Source organism: Osmerus eperlanus, chromosome 1, assembly GCF_963692335.1.
Source record: "Osmerus eperlanus chromosome 1, fOsmEpe2.1, whole genome shotgun sequence".
Taxonomy (NCBI): domain Eukaryota; kingdom Metazoa; phylum Chordata; class Actinopteri; order Osmeriformes; family Osmeridae; genus Osmerus; species Osmerus eperlanus.
The window spans coordinates 20380332-20396799 of record NC_085018.1 but is presented as its reverse complement, the minus strand read 5'-3'; the positions used below and the strand labels follow the sequence as shown (position 1 = coordinate 20396799).

The following is a 16468-nucleotide window of genomic DNA, read 5'->3' as shown; positions in this document are numbered from 1 at the left end:
TTGATATCTCTTGCAGTCTAGTGAGCAGCAAAAGAAAAAAAAAATACAACTTATTTTCTTTTCCTGTTTTATACTGTAGACACAAGGAAATTTCCTTGTGTCTACAGTCCACCTTTTTGGCCTATACCATGGTCTAAATTACAGTTACTGAAGGCACTACATATAATAAGATGTACATACAGGTGAGCGTGCATTTACATGTATTCAAGATATAAGTGTGGTGGTGAGTCCATGATATTTAACCTTAGGAGTGAGTTATTTTTCCAAAACGGAAGCTAGCTAGTTTTAGTTAGCTTCCGTTACCTAGCAACCTAGCATAATACTCGTAGCAATGCTACTACCTGCTAGTGTTACTTGTTAGCCTCCTAATTGTAAATTTTGAAGCCATACTATAGCGTTTGTCATATAGTTTTTGTCTATCGGAAAATAGTCGGTTGGAATGTTCAGAATCACATATGTGTGACGCTACTCCTTAAGGGTAATTCCACAAAAATAGGACATTCTGTGTCCCTTTAACATATTTTTGAAACATTTAGATTTAACATTAAGCTAGACTGTAAACTGTTCATACATGATGATATGGGTCTTCTTTTGTAATAAAGCACATTGACATTGATACAGGCTTTTTCTAAGTATAAAACAACACCATTTGTTGCTACACCACATGCTAAGATCAGCATAATGCCATATCCCCAATCACGACCTTTCAACTTTAATTAACCATATCCTTCAAAGGTTTAAACCTATAAAAAGGTTTTCAACTGTGGTATTGGTGCCTTCACTGAGTGTCACTTGTTTGTCTTTGATTTACTGGAGACCAATACTCCTATATAAAACACCTCGTGTTTTATCTTCTCATCTTTGCTTTGTTACTAGGGGTCGCCAAAGTAGGCTGATGTGCATAATACTAACAGCTTTTTTTATTCTTTTTTTTTTTTTTACCGCAGATTTGTTACACACGTTTGCTATTAATAACAAGCCTTCACATTCTACATCGCATTATTCCTTCAAATCAGATCAAAGGTTGTTAGGGTATACTTTTTTTTTTTACAAGGAAATTGATTCACGAATGACACAACACCGGCTCTAAACCTAAACACACAGACAAGAAAAACACATAGTAAAAAAACTGGAAGACATAGGAGAATCAATAGAGGAATCCCTTCCTCCAAAGACGATTGGTGATACATGTGCAAAGCAGAGTCATTGACAAATCAATTTAAATGGCCCTGGACTGAATATATTTATGTAATAACAACAATAATAATAATCTCTGTTTATTATTATAGGCTATAGGCCTAATTTATATAGGGCTATAGGCTAAGCTATATCAGTAATATATATATTCTTTCTTGTCCTAGTATCGTAGCTTAATTTAATGCTTGTTTTTTACTCTTTGACAGCTATTTTAAGTTCCAGGGTTCCATTGACAAGCAGCAGACACCGGGTGGCGGTAATGTAGCTACCTTCAACTTTTACATGGGTTACCGCCATTCACGTCATTGAAAAAGAAGAAGAGAAGCAACACATCGGCATCTTGCAAACTAGCTAGTTTATTCTAGGCTGGGCTTGTAATCTCTTATCCTGGTTAAGTGGTGTTGTTATATCAAAATTGTTTGCGGATCCACGTTGCCAGACAGAGGAAACGATCATGTCTGGAATACCACCTGATTCATGGCAGCCGTCCACTGTTACGCTGGATACAACGTAAGTAGCTAGCAAGCTAGCTAGCATAGAGCTACCCATCGAGTAACTGAATGAATGAACGCTAGGCTACTTCTAATAAAGTATACACGTGATATACTTAGGGGCTGTTTTACAGTATGTAATCGTAATCGTAAGTGTGTTGTGATGGCTAGCACAATGTAACCAAAAGTATTTAAAAGGTAGGAGCTAGCTACTACTCATGCTGAACTTTTGAAGGTAGACTACTGTAGCAAGCTAGCTTTCCAGCTTGGCACGAGTCTACAAACAGTTCCGTTCATTTCTCTAGACTAGATTGTCTAGGTTTGTTGTTGAGAAACTAAGAGCCAAATGAAAGCGGTATAGTCGGGTTGTTATTGATATATTTGTACCTTTACTTTAAGAATGGGCCCAATAATGGTTGAATTGTATTGGAGGCATGCCCCTAAAACCTGCAAAAACTTTGCTGAGTTGGCAAGAAGGGGTTATTACAACAATACCAAGTTTCATCGAATCATCAAGGATTTCATGGTGCAAGGTGGGGATCCCACAGGAACAGGTGAGTTGAACATTGTAGCTGAGGAGGGGGGGGGGGGGGGGGCGTTACAGTTACACAATACAAAGTAGAGCACCATTGCTAATTAATCAATTTAGCAAGGGTCTCAATCGAGGGTCATCTTCATCCAGGGCTTGAAATGAACTTTTTTACTTGGTAGCACTGGTACTCCTAACTGAAAAAAATTGAGCACCAGCAAAAAATTATGAACACCCTCCAACAATGCACAATTTTAACCAATACAAAATTTGCATTAAAGTTAAAAACGTAAAGATTAACTAGTTATGTAAGTCTGGATAGAACTGTAGACCGGTCACCGTATCAGCCAATAGGTGTGTTCGACTTCATGCAGCGCCGGCGGCGCCTACAGCCGTCTGCATCCGGCTGACTTAAAGCAGCCAATAGCATGCACTGCTTCAAGTCAGCCAGCTGCAGCCAACTGTAGGCGCCGCCGGTGCTGCATGAAGTCGAACGAACCTATTGACTGTAAAAAGAATGGACGACGCGTTTCTGCTTCCTAGCCTGGTCCTAACCAGACTCTCTACATTTCATTTGTACAGAGTCTGGCCTCGCTCCATTGACAAGCGTTGACTTCCTTGTAGGTGGGTACTCTGTTGAAGTTTAAAACTATTGGATCTGCCCAGAGCCACTCTGATCTGCCATAACCAATCGTTAGCGTTCGCCTTAGCCAATTCCTTCACCACTACTGTAACAGAGCTAGCTGCCGTAGCTGGAAAATTAAACTGTTCCCGAACCCCGTGGGGAGGAGGGCCACAACATCATGGCCACCAACAAAACTCAGCAAAACTTGTTCTTGCTCCAGCTTTAGGCCACGTTTACACATAGCCGGGTATTTACAGAAACAGAATTGAATACAGAATATTTCTGCCCCTCCGTTTTCAAAAATAACGTCGTACACACAAGATCGTTTTCAAAAATGTTTCTGTTTACATTAACCCGCATAAATACGCACCCGAGCACTATCATAAACTATAACAAACCTGTAGGCGGCAGTGTAACGAGAAGGATAAAGCCATGCAAACCAATCAGAATTCTCAATCAACAACAACTATGAATAACACGATCGACTTCCTTTTCCTTTCAATAGTAAATATGGCGCGAGGTTCATTTGTTTGGATGATTCACAAATAAATGTAACGCGATGCACAAATGTATTTCGTGATTCACGAGTTTTCAGAAATCTCCACTTTGGCCAAAGTTTTTTGAAATGATCGTTTTTCGTGATAAAACCTCAGTTTTCGTGTAAATGAAAGGCCAAACCGCATGAAAATATATGCGTTTTTCCTCTGTGTAAACGGGGCCTTAGTTTATAGATATTCGGCTGTGTTGCCACAACGGACCGAATGGCTTCGCTCGCATCTTTCTCCGCCGCCATTACGGAACTACAACACAAACTAGCGCACAACATCAATGTTATCGTTCTCAGCCACTCCCTCTGTTCGCTGATTCGCCGGTAGAAAATCTACCGGAGACATCTGACTTACGTACCTCATGGCCAGACCTAGTACAGAAGCAAAATCAAAATTGAGCGGAAGTACGTAGGAGGGCAGAGCCAGGCTATCTGCTTCCTCCCACTGTACAAAATTATCCCAAAATATCTCGGATACGGTACTGCCATCTTGCGGTGGTGATGTCATTTGTAGCCAGAGTCTGTGCAGTAGTGATTGGGTGGTGGGGCCACAATATCGAGGTCCCATCCATGCACTCCTCTGACCCAGAGCCATAGAGAGAAATGGCTCTGGTCTGACCCAATCACAAGCACACACTAAACCCTTTTTAATATCGTCAAAAACAAACTGATCAGGAAAAATGTGTACTTGAGCAGACATCAGCGTGATAAAAATTACCTAAAATGACAGAAACAGAAAAGGTCGCACCATAACGATTATATTTGCACCATAATGATTATTTGCACTCATTTTGCTCTGAAGTTTGCCATTTTCATCATTCACTCAGGCAAGGGATAATGATTATTACAGCTGCCCTGACTGATCTTGAAAGATGTGGCTGAATTGTAGTTATTTGTACTCATAAACCACTACTCATTGAACCAGTGGCGGATCTAGAACATTTTACATGGGGTGGCAAGAGGTGTTGGCAGGGTGGCATGGGTAAACGGTACGTGGGAATCCCTATATGTGAATGGCTTTAACAAAACACAAAAATACTTTTAAACTACGGTAGTTATTGTTTAATCATGCCCTTACACACTACAAGAGTTTTTAATTCACATTGTGAATTAAAAACTAAAATTAAAATAAGCCCAGTCAGGGCCGGGAGTGGGACCAATTTTCAGCACGGGAGTGTAATGGCCCAAACCAGCCCATCCCCACCAGGGGCCGAGCCATACGTTGAACATTCGGGACTTAACCCGAACTTAGGACCTAGGCAAGGTTTTGATTGAACACAACCACTACTCAGTTTGCAGCATATTGACTCTTAATGTATTTGTATGCTTATAGGTAGAGGTGGGGCTTCTATATATGGCAAGCAGTTTGAGGATGAACTTAATCCCGAACTTAAATTCACAGGTAAGTAGATACTGAGCTAAATATTAAAAGTTTTGACTCTGTGACATGACCATAGTCACAAGAAAAAGTGTGCATCACTACAGTAACTTTGCTTCTGGTGTTTGGTGTTGTTTAGGTGCAGGTATTTTGGCTATGGCCAATGCAGGACCTGACACCAATGGAAGTCAATTTTTTCTGACTCTTGGACCCACACAGTGGTTGGATGGGAAGCACAGTATTTTTGGAAGAGTGTGCCAAGGCATGGGAGTGGTAAACCGCATTGGTATGGTTGAGACAAACACCCAAGACAGGCCTGCTGATGACATAAAAATACTTCGGACAAATGTGCCCATTTAATTGCCCTTCCTGCTTTTTATTTTTGTCTGTGCAGTAACTTTCTGTCAATGTTATTTTTTACTAATAAAAATGAGTTTGGATCATTTTCATTATCAAATCTATTTTGTAATGTGGGTGGGTAGGGTAGTAAACATTATAAAATCTCTTGGGATAAACCCGTGTCTTGAATGATCTTGAGAAGGAAAGTATATCATGAAGGCCTTCCCAATAGTTCCTGTGTTAATGGTGTTGTACTTTCAGATTGTGAGTGCCTTTAAAATTCAATTTAAAATGTTGGTTGGACAGAATAAATTAAATGTAATCTTAAAACATCCTCCCTCAAAGTGCCAGTGTTTAGAAGCCCAATGCCCCGTTGTATGTGTGGTTTAGTAATTCATAAATGGGCTAATTTACTCAAATGCATGTCATTAACAATGGGGCCATCAACACAACATTTTATATTGTCTGCATATTTACCTAATTACATAGCTTGATACACAGTGGCCAGACTAATTTTACAACTCACATTCTCAATGTCGTCCTTGAGAACCATCTAGGGTTGTATTTGTGTCTGATGCATGCATTGGCAAGGGCATGACACATTGTGCCAGTTACCCAGGAAATCAACAGTGAAAGGCATGTTTGTCAAAGTCAGGTCAGTTGAATAAGCCAATCTTGGCATAAGTTATCACTGCATACATTTAGTCATTCTTTACACAATATTTCATGAAGTCTCATGAGGCATTACATACATTACAGTTGAAGCTATGAAAATATTCCTAGTCTTTTTGTGAACTAAAATGACCCGTGCCTTAACAATGATTTACAATGCACACTCTGCTTAACTGTTTATTGAGGTACAACTCTGGCTGATCTTTCCTCCCTGACTATTTGACACAGGGCCAAGCACACTGAAGAGTTTTGTAACGCTTAAAGGGTACTTGTGCAACAAGCCAACAACATGTAACCTGAACACATCCTTACATACCCAATACAGAGATCTTTCTCTAGAACTATACAGTTTCTGTTTTCAATTAATCTTTTATTTTTCTTATTTGAACCAACTTATAATAAAGTATTTATTTCAAATATTTAAGTAGATTCTATACTGTCAGTCATGAGGCCTTAAGGTGGCGCTAAAACGTTTCTCTGGTAGACAGTCCAGTCTCCTAAAATAGCTGTTAGTTGCTGAAATGTATTCATCTGAGTAAAAAGGAGAAATGGAAGTTAGTTCCAGTTTTTGTTGACAGCCCCTAGCACAAGAATACTTAAATAAAATAAAATAAAACAAGCATAACTGACTGACTGAATTCATAATTTGGTTTTGTATTATGAAATATAAATCCCTGTTAAATGAGTACAGAAAAAATATATATGTAATTAGTTGAGTATGTCATGATCTATGGTTAAAGGTTTTTATTATACAACAATTCAAATATATATAAAATGTTTTTAGCACTGTCCTATACAATTATGGAAATACATAATCTAAGTTCAACCGTTCTACCCCCCCTTCTACCCTCCCAAGCTACTGTACATGATTATATGATTGAACTGGCTAAAGCAGTTGAACATCAAGAAGCTTGCAGTAGGTTATTCAACCAAACATGGCATACGGCACTATATGTAAAATAATAAACAAAATAAGGTGATCGATCCATTTAAGGCTATATAGCCTAAATATATTGCTTTACTCCCTTCGCAACACACACACAAACACATGTGGACAAGCTACTTTACTCACATGTAAATTGTTAGGTTATTCTTAGTTGTCAGTTGGTAGGTGAATTATTCAGTATTATTTCATTTCCAAATACTTATTAATTTTATATATACTGTAGAAAAGTATAGTAGCCCATTTAGGTAAGGACGTTTTATTTCAGGTGTAGATCATATTAGAAGTTTAGCCCCTTGGGATTGTCGAGGTGCAAGACCAAAGAATTCCAATATACCTGTACTTGTTACAAATGGCAATAAACTTGAAAATACACACACAATAGAGTCTTAAAAAAAGTTTAAAAAGTACGATGACGTATAGTAGAAGTAATATGGGAACATCTTCTATATGTCTATATATGTTATATTGTGTTTATATTATTATTGCTGGACTTATCTTCTGTGTTTTCTATTCTACAAATATTTCTCCTTTCCTTCTGAAGCATTGGAAGGTCGGCTGCTGGGTGACATAATGTCTGAAGACGCTGGGGAAAGATTTTATTATTAGCATGCTTACATTACCACACATTTAAACTTTTTACTATTACATTTAAATGTTACACTGAATAATGTTCATTTGGAGTTATTTTTAAAAGAAAACAACATCTTGAATTAATTGTAAATGTTTATTATAAGGCCTACAAGTTATACTCTTATCATATGAAGTGGAACACAGTTGAGACTGCCACTTACTTGCCAGAGAGTTCCTTTGCCCTTGGCTAGTTTGTAAGCCATAGTAATGGGAATCAGAGAGAGGGATGAGACTGCCAGGAACCAGCCAAAACCATATGCCCACCAGGGATACACGTAAATGTTATTGAATTTCAGAGGACTGTACTTAAGCACAGAGAATACAAAAGTTCCCTGAAAAAAAAGAAATATTAAATGATTGGGAGTTTGTTTTGCAACAGTAAACCAACAGGCCATACTTGATCAATGTTCATTATGTCACACACACACACAAGTCTTGCCCTTTATAAAAAATGTTTTACATATAAAATAATTAGCTGGGGGTGTGGTTGGACATAATAGAGGTGGAGCTGAAGCGGTATGCAGTGAACACCCTCTAGTCTAGTGTGTCCCGTGCTGCGATTATCTCTGACCAATCAGTAGTCTACTGTGTTTTCACATGAATAAAATAAAAAGGTTAACATTTAGGAACTTCTAAACTAGCTACCACACTGCACCCTGTAATTCTTTGATCTGATCAGCCCAAGTTACTGATTTATCTGTAGTTGTGCACAACCAAGACCAAGAATGATAGGTTGAATATTTTAAGGAATGTCTACTTGAAAACGATCCCAAATTATGCATAGCTTTATTTATTTTTTTGCCAGTGGCGGGGTGAGGCGGTGTACCAAAGTCCTTGGTCATTGGTTGTGTAATGGCAGAAATGTTTGCAATGTATGAATGAATACGTTTGAATAAACTCAAACTTACTGTGCATATAGTGGGGGTAATGTACATCCAACAGTATTTGAGAAAAGCGGAAGGCTTGTAACCAATCATATCCTCAATGTTGTCACAGAATCGATCAGCACCTTGGAGATGAAAAGGGGTTTGAATTAGCTTTTAAACCATTATTTAACTGCAAATCCGGCAATCTGTCTGCCTGTCTGTCTGCCATGTATGGATCTCTCAAACCGCCACTGCACTGGTTCTATTAACTGACTTCTGCATCGGGATCAGCTGATAAAAAATAAAATTATAGCCTACTGAATACAGGCTGTTTTTGGAGAACACATTTCTTAAAAAAATATTTACACAAAATAATAAAGCAACTGAACACTTACTGTAGGCTACACTGTGTCAATGGCTAAGAAATAATATTTTGTAATGTATGCCTAGCCTATGCTGGAATAATCTTACCATACACCCATCCAATGGCAACTGATTGGCAAATGGACAAGAACAACAAAGTTGCTCCACTGCACACATAATGATCAAAGAGCTGGAGGATGTAGGGGCCACCCTGCAAAAAAAAAGCCTACTTACACGAGACACCAGAGATGTACTAAATAAACTGCTTTGCGCTATCCCTGTGTTCTTACTTAGGTAAACATTGCACTTAACTAGCCTAAACGCCGCCCTCTTATAAACACAGCACCACAAAAACATATAGGCCTAGTTAAATAAACACTTTGGAGGTTTATTGAATATGTATGGTATGTAGGGCCTATACATATTCATGAAGAGTGCATAGATTAAATTACAATATAATGTTTTGCTTATTTAACGTACACTTCAAAATACTTGAGGTGATGTATGGCTCACATAGTTGAAACAGCTGCATCAAAACAAAGAAATTGTGAACAAAAATCTTGTGTAAAAATTGTCCTAAACTATATTATGAATTAAACTTCCCTATACATTTCCCCCTTCTACTGTTTTGAGAATTTACTCATATTGCATTTCATTAATAAAGAAACCCCTTTGAAACAAGCTAATTCAAACAACTATGCCAACATTGTCACTCTCTGGCACGGTACTGAGCTGGATTCACGATACCAAAAAATTTGCATCTGCTAGAGTGAGGATGTGATATTTCACCTGTGTGACCATGAAAAGGCCAAGTAGGAAGCAGACAGTGCAGAACACAAGCAGTAACGCCTCTCTCCGATACCGTTTTCTTAGTAGGATGGGAAAAACATCTGTGACTGAGGTCATCAAAGTCTCCAGGCCAACAAACTGGGAAACAACATGAGAAATGGGGAGTGTGAGAAAATAGATGAGAGACACAGTAAGGCAGAGATGGATGGCAAGCCAAAATTCAAACCTGGCTGTCCACCCCAAGCAGAATGATCATGGTGAAGAAACACACTGACCAGAACTGTGGAAAGGGAAGCAGGGTTACTGCCTGTGGGTACACAATGAAGACTAGGCCAGGACCTGTAAGGGAAAACGTTACAGTTGAAAGTATGTGTAAATTCATTTTAAGATTATACTGAATGTACCTCAACTATGTGAGTGAGAATATCCCATTATTTTGTCATTCATAAGCTAGTCTTGTCAATCCTCACCTGACTCAGCGACTACAGAAATGTCCACATTCTGGTCTTTAGCCATGTAGCCCAGGATTGAGAAAATGGCAAAACCAGACATAAAGCTGGTCCCACTGTTCAACAGGCACAGATAGAAGGAGTCTCTGCAAGACATATAATTAATAAGGAAATGTTGTGGTTGTGTAATGACATTTAGCATATTTAGTTAGCAATACGTGGAACCTTTACAGCTATAGAAACAAAGATTTATTCCATCCTTCTTTATACTCACTTATAGCAGTTGTTGTTGTACTTATTATAGCTTCCAAGGGAAGTCAGAAATCCTAGGCTAATGGCATAGGAATAAAATATTTGGGTTCCAGCATCCATCCACACCTTTTGGACAAAGACAGCTGATTATGACCCAAACCATGTAATGTAGTACTGAAGTACTTCTTAAAGTATAGGTATTAAGCAAACCAGGGAGGGAAGTTGGACTACATATCCTGATACCTGTGGATCAGCTAGTCTAGTAACATTGGGGTAGATGTAGTAGTAAATGCCATCCATGGCTCCAGGTAGTGTTACCCCTCTGATCAATAGTACCACCAGCATCACATAGGGGAATGTAACTGTGAAGTAAACTGCCTAACAAGGTATACACAAACTCATTATTTTAAGACCATGTCAAAAATACAACAAAAACATTTAAGACAAATTTCAAGACCTTACGGCAGAAAAGTATAAATAAATTAAATTATCCAAGTTATCCAAGTACAGTGGCAGTCAATATCTTACCTTCCCTGTCGACTTTACTCCTTTCCAGACACAGAAGTAACAGATTACCCAGACCAGCAGAAGACATAAAGCCAGCTCCCACCGTATACTTCCAAGATCTTCCATGCCGCTTGATAACTGTAGAACCCGACGTCTATCAAAATAATTGGACGACTGTAACATCTATAGTAACACACAAAATATTTTGAAATAAAAGTACAAATGTCTTGAACCTCTAACAGAATACAATGAATTTTCTGACTCACTGCCAAAACTCCACAACAGATGAAGTACTCAAGGGAGATGTCCAGTTGCCAGAGTTGTTCTTGCCATCAAACAGAACACATGTATCTGAAACATAGTGATTAAACATACAACAATAAAAAACTATCCTAGTGTGTAAAATAAAAAACACTCTTTCCTTAAAGCAATCAAATCCAGATCGTCTAAACGTTAAATTACAGGTTCATTTTATCATCTGCTTTTTAATAAGTATACCTATGTCAATATATAGAAATATGACCGAAACAAGGAATCACATCCATACCATAATATGTGATATTCGCCTGGTAAACTACAATCTAATGACTACACATGTAGATAAATGCATGTTTAGGTGTATTTAGAGACTGCAGTAACTCGGTGGTAAAATACAGTGTTTCCCAAAAATCTATGGATGTTCTTTTAAAAGTGATGGAAATCCTTTAATTCAAACTGTTACATTTAGTTGAATGACAGTTACAATTATGCCACTTTTTCAATTGAGCATGTACTGTACCTGTATTCCAAGAGTTGTTGCAGCTGGCCCATGGTAGATTAACAGTAAATGAAGAGAAAAGGTAGAGAAAAGCCCATGCAAGAATCACAATGTAGGTGATAGACCCGTAAAGAATGATCACCTGGCTGGCATATCCCATACCTGAACGACAGTAAATAATATGTAATAAATATTAAATATAAATATATATAATAATAAATGTATAATAATAAATATATATTATGACTTATTACCATGACAAAGTCGAAAGGGTATCACTTAATTAAATAACAATACAGAAAGAGTCTCTCATTTGAGCCTCTCATGACAAATTCAGAACTAATAAAGAACACTCACCCTCAAACAATGGACAGAGTTTCCGCCAACATGTGATTCCACCCTGACTAGTGTACTGACCAACAGCAGTCTCTAGGATGAACAGAGGGATGCCACAAGTAACTAGGAAGAGGATGTAAGGGATAAAGAATGCACCTGCAGGTAGAAATATAAGGTGTATGTCATTACACTTTTCAATGTACAAAGTAAATGCATTGGAAGAAGATGAAGACATATTAGATAGTACCTAATTGCTGTGAAAGTACAGAGTCAATGAAGTGAATCACCAAGCACAAGTTCAAAAAAATCAACTTATTTATTATAGATCTATAAGGTGCAGGTGTCTGATACACTTGTAATAAAATCAGTGGCGATTTTAGACTCTTTTTAGGGGTGCTCAAGCACACCTACATTTCATCTCAGCACCCCCAAAAAAAACTAATATCTTTTTAAAATTATTATTAATTATTATTATCTTAAATAAGTTTTAGTGCTCTAACATAAGAATTTGCAAACGTGTCTGTTAGTGACAGATGACAAACAATTACAGGAACAAAGGGATTTGAACAGGTTTAATATCCAGTGTCGCCATGCACCTTTAACATTGGTATTCTGCCAGTAAAACCAAAGGAGAAGACGTAGGTAGTTATTTTCATGGCACAGATTTCTGTTTTTTCATTCATTCAATATTTTGTATATATTTTTTATTTTTTATTAATTGTTATCCAGTGAAGTTTGTGATTTATTAGCAAGTGGGTTTAACACGTTTGCAATGCACTGTATCCATGTCACATTCTCATTGGGGGCTGAGCCCCCTAAAGGTCTGATCCTAGAATCGCCCCTGAATAGAATGTATGTGGGTTTCAAGAGTGTTTTCAATTACAATGGTTTTGTCAAGGGAGTTAATGGTATCACAATATGGGAGGAAAGGGGAAGATTATCATAGCCTTCGCAAGCACAGAAAAGAACACTGCATGCTAGATATCTTTTTGTTTAGGCTTTAGATAGGTCTCCTAAAAATGGCCCTGACGTTCCATGTTCTCATGAGATTATATAGCAGGGTATAGTTCAACGTTGTTTATTATATCCAGAGCATTCCAAACAGTATAAAAGTAATAAAGTAATCATTAGTTGTAATCTTTCATTATTGTTAACTGATCAGTGGTGAAGGACAGACCTCGTCAAAGACAATCAATTAACTATATCACAGACCTGTCCCTTCAAAAGTGTGAATAAGATCAACTCTTTTTGTGCTTGTTTGTCTGCAATTACATTTTTATTCCTTCAAACTGATTTTATTAGTATTCACCGTGACAATGTATTTTTATTTGAAAATAATTAACTATATGTTTCATGGAATGTTATACACATAGTTTTAGGTGAACATGTAATGTGTTTTATTTGAGTCAGTCACCATAGGCTTATTCAGACAGTTAAATTCAATTAATGGCTTAATGTTTGCTGAACAACAAAACAACCCTTCAGGACTGTTCTTAATCCATAGCTAATCAACACCTCAATCTAGGAATTTTACTATCTGGTAATTAGCAGACAAACAGAGAGTGAAAGAGAGAGAGAGCATAATGAATCTTCTATTGAAATAGCCCTTTACTTTTTGTTTTTTAATGAATGCACATTTGAATTCAAAGCCAAGTCAAATGTTTTTTTTCTTTTTTACTTTTTTCCCGTATCCACTCAAAGACTTACCTCCGCCATTCTTGTAGCATAGATACGGAAACCTCCATACATTTCCAAGTCCAATAATAGCACCAGCCACAGTTAGGATAAACTCCATTTTGTTAGCCCACTGGTCCCGCTGTTTGACTCTCAGTGGGATGTCCTGCCCTGGGAGAGCCTCCTGCCTGTGAAGAGAATCAGCCATGCTGCTTGTGAGACGGTCTGTTGGAGTCTATGGTGAAGTTGTTGGAGATCAGGGCATGAGGTTGGCTGCTGCTGCTTTTATGAGGACAAACCCAGAAAGGTTGCCAGGTACTTTAGCCTCCAGGGGGACCAAAAAAAAGTACTCTCATGCCATCCATCAGTTTGTCCAAAACTCTGAGAATTAAGATGGTTGACAGTGTGACTAACTTGCAATTTGACATGCTAAAGAATGCTTTTGAAACCTTCAAGGGTGTGAGGATGATTGATCTCCAGAAAAAAATGTGTGAATAGCCTATGTTCTGCGATCTAACTACATAATAGCTACATAACTTCTGTTTTCATAATCGCTTATGTTGCAACCTTTAGTGCAAAACCCCTTAAAGAAACATCTGCTTAAAGAAACATATGATTAATTTAAAGATTAATTATGCATCATCATGCAAAACCAAGTCTGGGATATATATTTTTGTACAATAAAACCCATAGTATTTTTCCAAATGGGAGCAAATAAGGAAGGAATTAAACTTAAAATATATGTTACTCTTATGTTGCAACTTCAAATAACCAGCACAAGTAGGGGAGTATGTAGATTTGGTCTTTTCTGTAAGTAGGCATTTGATCTATGAAACCTTAGCCAGAATCCTGTCACTGCCAAGGCTGAAAATGTTGAACAGTCTAGGCATATTCCATAGTAAAATGAAATTACATTTACATTTAGTCATTTAGCAGACGCTCTTATCCAGAGCGACTTACAGTAAGTACAGGGACATTCACCCCGAAGCAAGTAGGGTGAAGTGCCTTGCCCAAGGACACAACGTCATTTGGCACGGCTGGGAATCGAACAGTCAACCTTCAGATTACTAGCCCAACTCCCTCACCGCTCAGCCATCTGACTCCCAAATTAGGTACTCTTCTCATAATAATAATAATAATAATAATAATAATAATACATTTTATTTGTATTGCACTTTATATTTAAAACAATCTCAGAGAGCTACAAAGCATATAGTAATACAAATGAAAAATAATCAAAGTTTAATCATTAAAATTGAAAAAGATCAAGGTCAATAAATAATTAAAAGCAAAACCTAAAAGACATTTAGTCATATGAGTTGTGTCCATATAGAAAGCAAGTGTGATTGTTTGCTGACAGAAATACTTACCCTCCCAAATGAACCTTCTCACAATATGTATGAATTGTCTAAATACAATAGAATGTCTGTGGCAGAGCCTTTGTGATCAATAGCTGTGAAGACATCCATGCATAATTAATTTGCATCCACAAAATGATTGTCCATGCAAGAGTTTAGTTGATTAAGTTTTCTGTTGTTGATAGGACTTCATGTTGCAACTTCAAATGGCTAACACAGTAGGGGTGTAACCTAAATGTAGCTTTAGTATTTGCTGTACTGTAGGTAGGCATCTGATCTTTGAAACCTTAGCTGAACTCTCATGACAGCTGAATGTGTTGATCAACTAGCATATTTCCTAGTAAAAGGCTCAGAAATAATAGATTGCACGTCAGCACGCTTGGGCTCAGTGTTCAAGAGTCCTTAATGTAAATCTCTGCTTTATTGAAATAGATAAAGTCAATCAGAATACAAACCATGTTTTAATTTTTTATTTACAATATATATCTGTTCTAATATGATGTCGGTAAAAGTGGTTGTAATGGTTTGCTGACAGAAAAGACTTGAACCCACCACAAAGCCTTCTCACCATATGCAAAAACATCAAAGTAGAATAGATTGCCTGTGACCGAGATTTCTAGATGACTAACTTTTGTTTTGTGAGGAGTGTCACATTTTTGAGGGATAAAGATCTTGACAGTGTGTGAATGATCTTAAATCATGGCGTAAAACAGGAATTAAATACAATGGCACATTATCTGTAATTTTAGTGATTCTTGCATTGTTGTGTCCCTTAGGGTATATGCCCTCACACCGCAAACACATGCAAGTGTTTGAAAAAAGTTGGTCTCACCACACATCAGTGTAATTCAATGCTGTTTTCTTTTTTTCTTCATTGAAATGTTTCATAATTCTGTTGGCAGCCACCAGGATGTGTTATCCAGTTGCTTTGATGAAACTCAAGACCCGCATTACAGCACAGCAGGGGTCTGGGATCCAGCCAAACTGTTCACACTATTACCCTAAAAATAACCTTACTAAAAGGGTTCATGCTACTCAATGCATTTATGATTCAGATGGGCAGTACTGATTGCAATATTATTGGTGTCCTTTTCAATTATTGGTTAGTAAACATTTTCTGACTTGTAACCATGAAAAATAAAACTTTATTATTTATCTTTATCAATCTTTACCCAATAAATAGGTAATAAATTAACACCCTGTCCTTTATTAAACTTTTAAGTGTAAAACCTCCATAGGGCTTGTCTGAGAATGATATGCTGTTTTTATGCCTATGGGGAATTCCTACTTAATTAGCTCAACTTGTAATTACCATCTTGACACTTCTTGAGAGAATACTGCCTGCAACCTTTCAGATTTCCAGAAACTGCCATGAAACCTGATTGATTGGATTAATATTTTTCTACACATTTTATATCACCTCCTGCTCAATTTTGTCACCACATCTTTCACCCACATCACCATACAGGGGCAACAATTATTTGTATGTTGAATAAAAATGTATGGCTGACATCCATCCATATAGGATGAAAATGATGTTAAGGGAAATGATAAATCCCCCTTCACTAAAACAATATATATATATATATGTTAACTACTTCCTACGGGTATGCCATACATATTTACATTTACATTTAGTCATTTAGCAGACGCTCTTATCCAGAGCGACTTACAGTAAGTACAGGGACATTCCCCCCGAGGCAAGTAGGGTGAAGTGCCTTGCCCAAGGACACAACGTCAGTTGGCATGACCGGGAATCGAAC

The 16468-nt window shown here is 37.5% G+C and overlaps 2 protein-coding genes across 3 annotated transcripts; one reads left to right on the top strand and one right to left on the bottom strand.

The window, feature by feature from the left end:
• The first annotated feature begins 1447 nt into the window (after window positions 1-1447).
• On the top strand, window positions 1448-5212 carry ppil1 (peptidylprolyl isomerase (cyclophilin)-like 1). Its single transcript, XM_062476135.1, has 4 exons — window positions 1448-1707; window positions 2088-2242; window positions 4723-4791; window positions 4907-5212. Exons 1-4 carry the CDS (start codon window positions 1652-1654, stop codon window positions 5125-5127), a joined length of 501 nt encoding a protein of 166 aa, XP_062332119.1. The 5' UTR covers window positions 1448-1651; the 3' UTR covers window positions 5128-5212.
• Window positions 5213-6636: 1424 nt separating this feature from the next.
• On the bottom strand, window positions 6637-13768 carry LOC134026444 (sodium- and chloride-dependent GABA transporter 2-like). Of its 2 annotated transcripts, XM_062469216.1 has the most exons (14): window positions 13381-13710; window positions 11695-11829; window positions 11359-11499; window positions 10847-10931; window positions 10602-10734; window positions 10317-10451; window positions 10096-10199; window positions 9843-9967; window positions 9599-9711; window positions 9373-9510; window positions 8692-8794; window positions 8263-8363; window positions 7516-7686; window positions 6637-7307 (listed from the first exon to the last, which is right to left on the bottom strand). In XM_062469216.1, the coding sequence occupies exons 1-14, from the start codon at window positions 13553-13555 to the stop codon at window positions 7185-7187; spliced, it is 1782 nt and encodes a 593-aa protein (XP_062325200.1). In that variant the 5' UTR covers window positions 13556-13710; the 3' UTR covers window positions 6637-7184. The 2 variants fall into 2 exon arrangements, 1 of the variants encoding a protein (XP_062325200.1); XR_009931365.1 differs by lacking the exons at window positions 6637-7307; window positions 8692-8794 and having other exon boundaries at window positions 7559-7686; window positions 13381-13768.
• Window positions 13769-16468: the final 2700 nt, after the last annotated feature.

Bases quoted from the DNA above. Each gene is read 5' to 3' on its own strand.
- ppil1 (XM_062476135.1), top strand. From the start codon at position 1,652: ATGTCTGGAATACCACCTGATTCATGGCAGCCGTCCACTGTTACGCTG. The intron at 2,243-4,722 runs GTGAGTTGAACA...GTATGCTTATAG, and splicing joins TGGGGATCCCACAGGAACAG to GTAGAGGTGGGGCTTCTATA. The intron at 4,792-4,906 runs GTAAGTAGATAC...GGTGTTGTTTAG, and splicing joins TCCCGAACTTAAATTCACAG to GTGCAGGTATTTTGGCTATG.
- LOC134026444 (XM_062469216.1), bottom strand. From the start codon at position 13,555: ATGGCTGATTCTCTTCACAGGCAGGAGGCTCTCCCAGGGCAGGACATC. The intron at 10,932-11,358 runs GTACAGTACATG...ACTATGTTTCAG, and splicing joins CAACAACTCTTGGAATACAG to ATACATGTGTTCTGTTTGAT. The intron at 7,687-8,262 runs GTAAGTTTGAGT...CTTTTTTTTCAG, and splicing joins TTACCCCCACTATATGCACA to GGAACTTTTGTATTCTCTGT.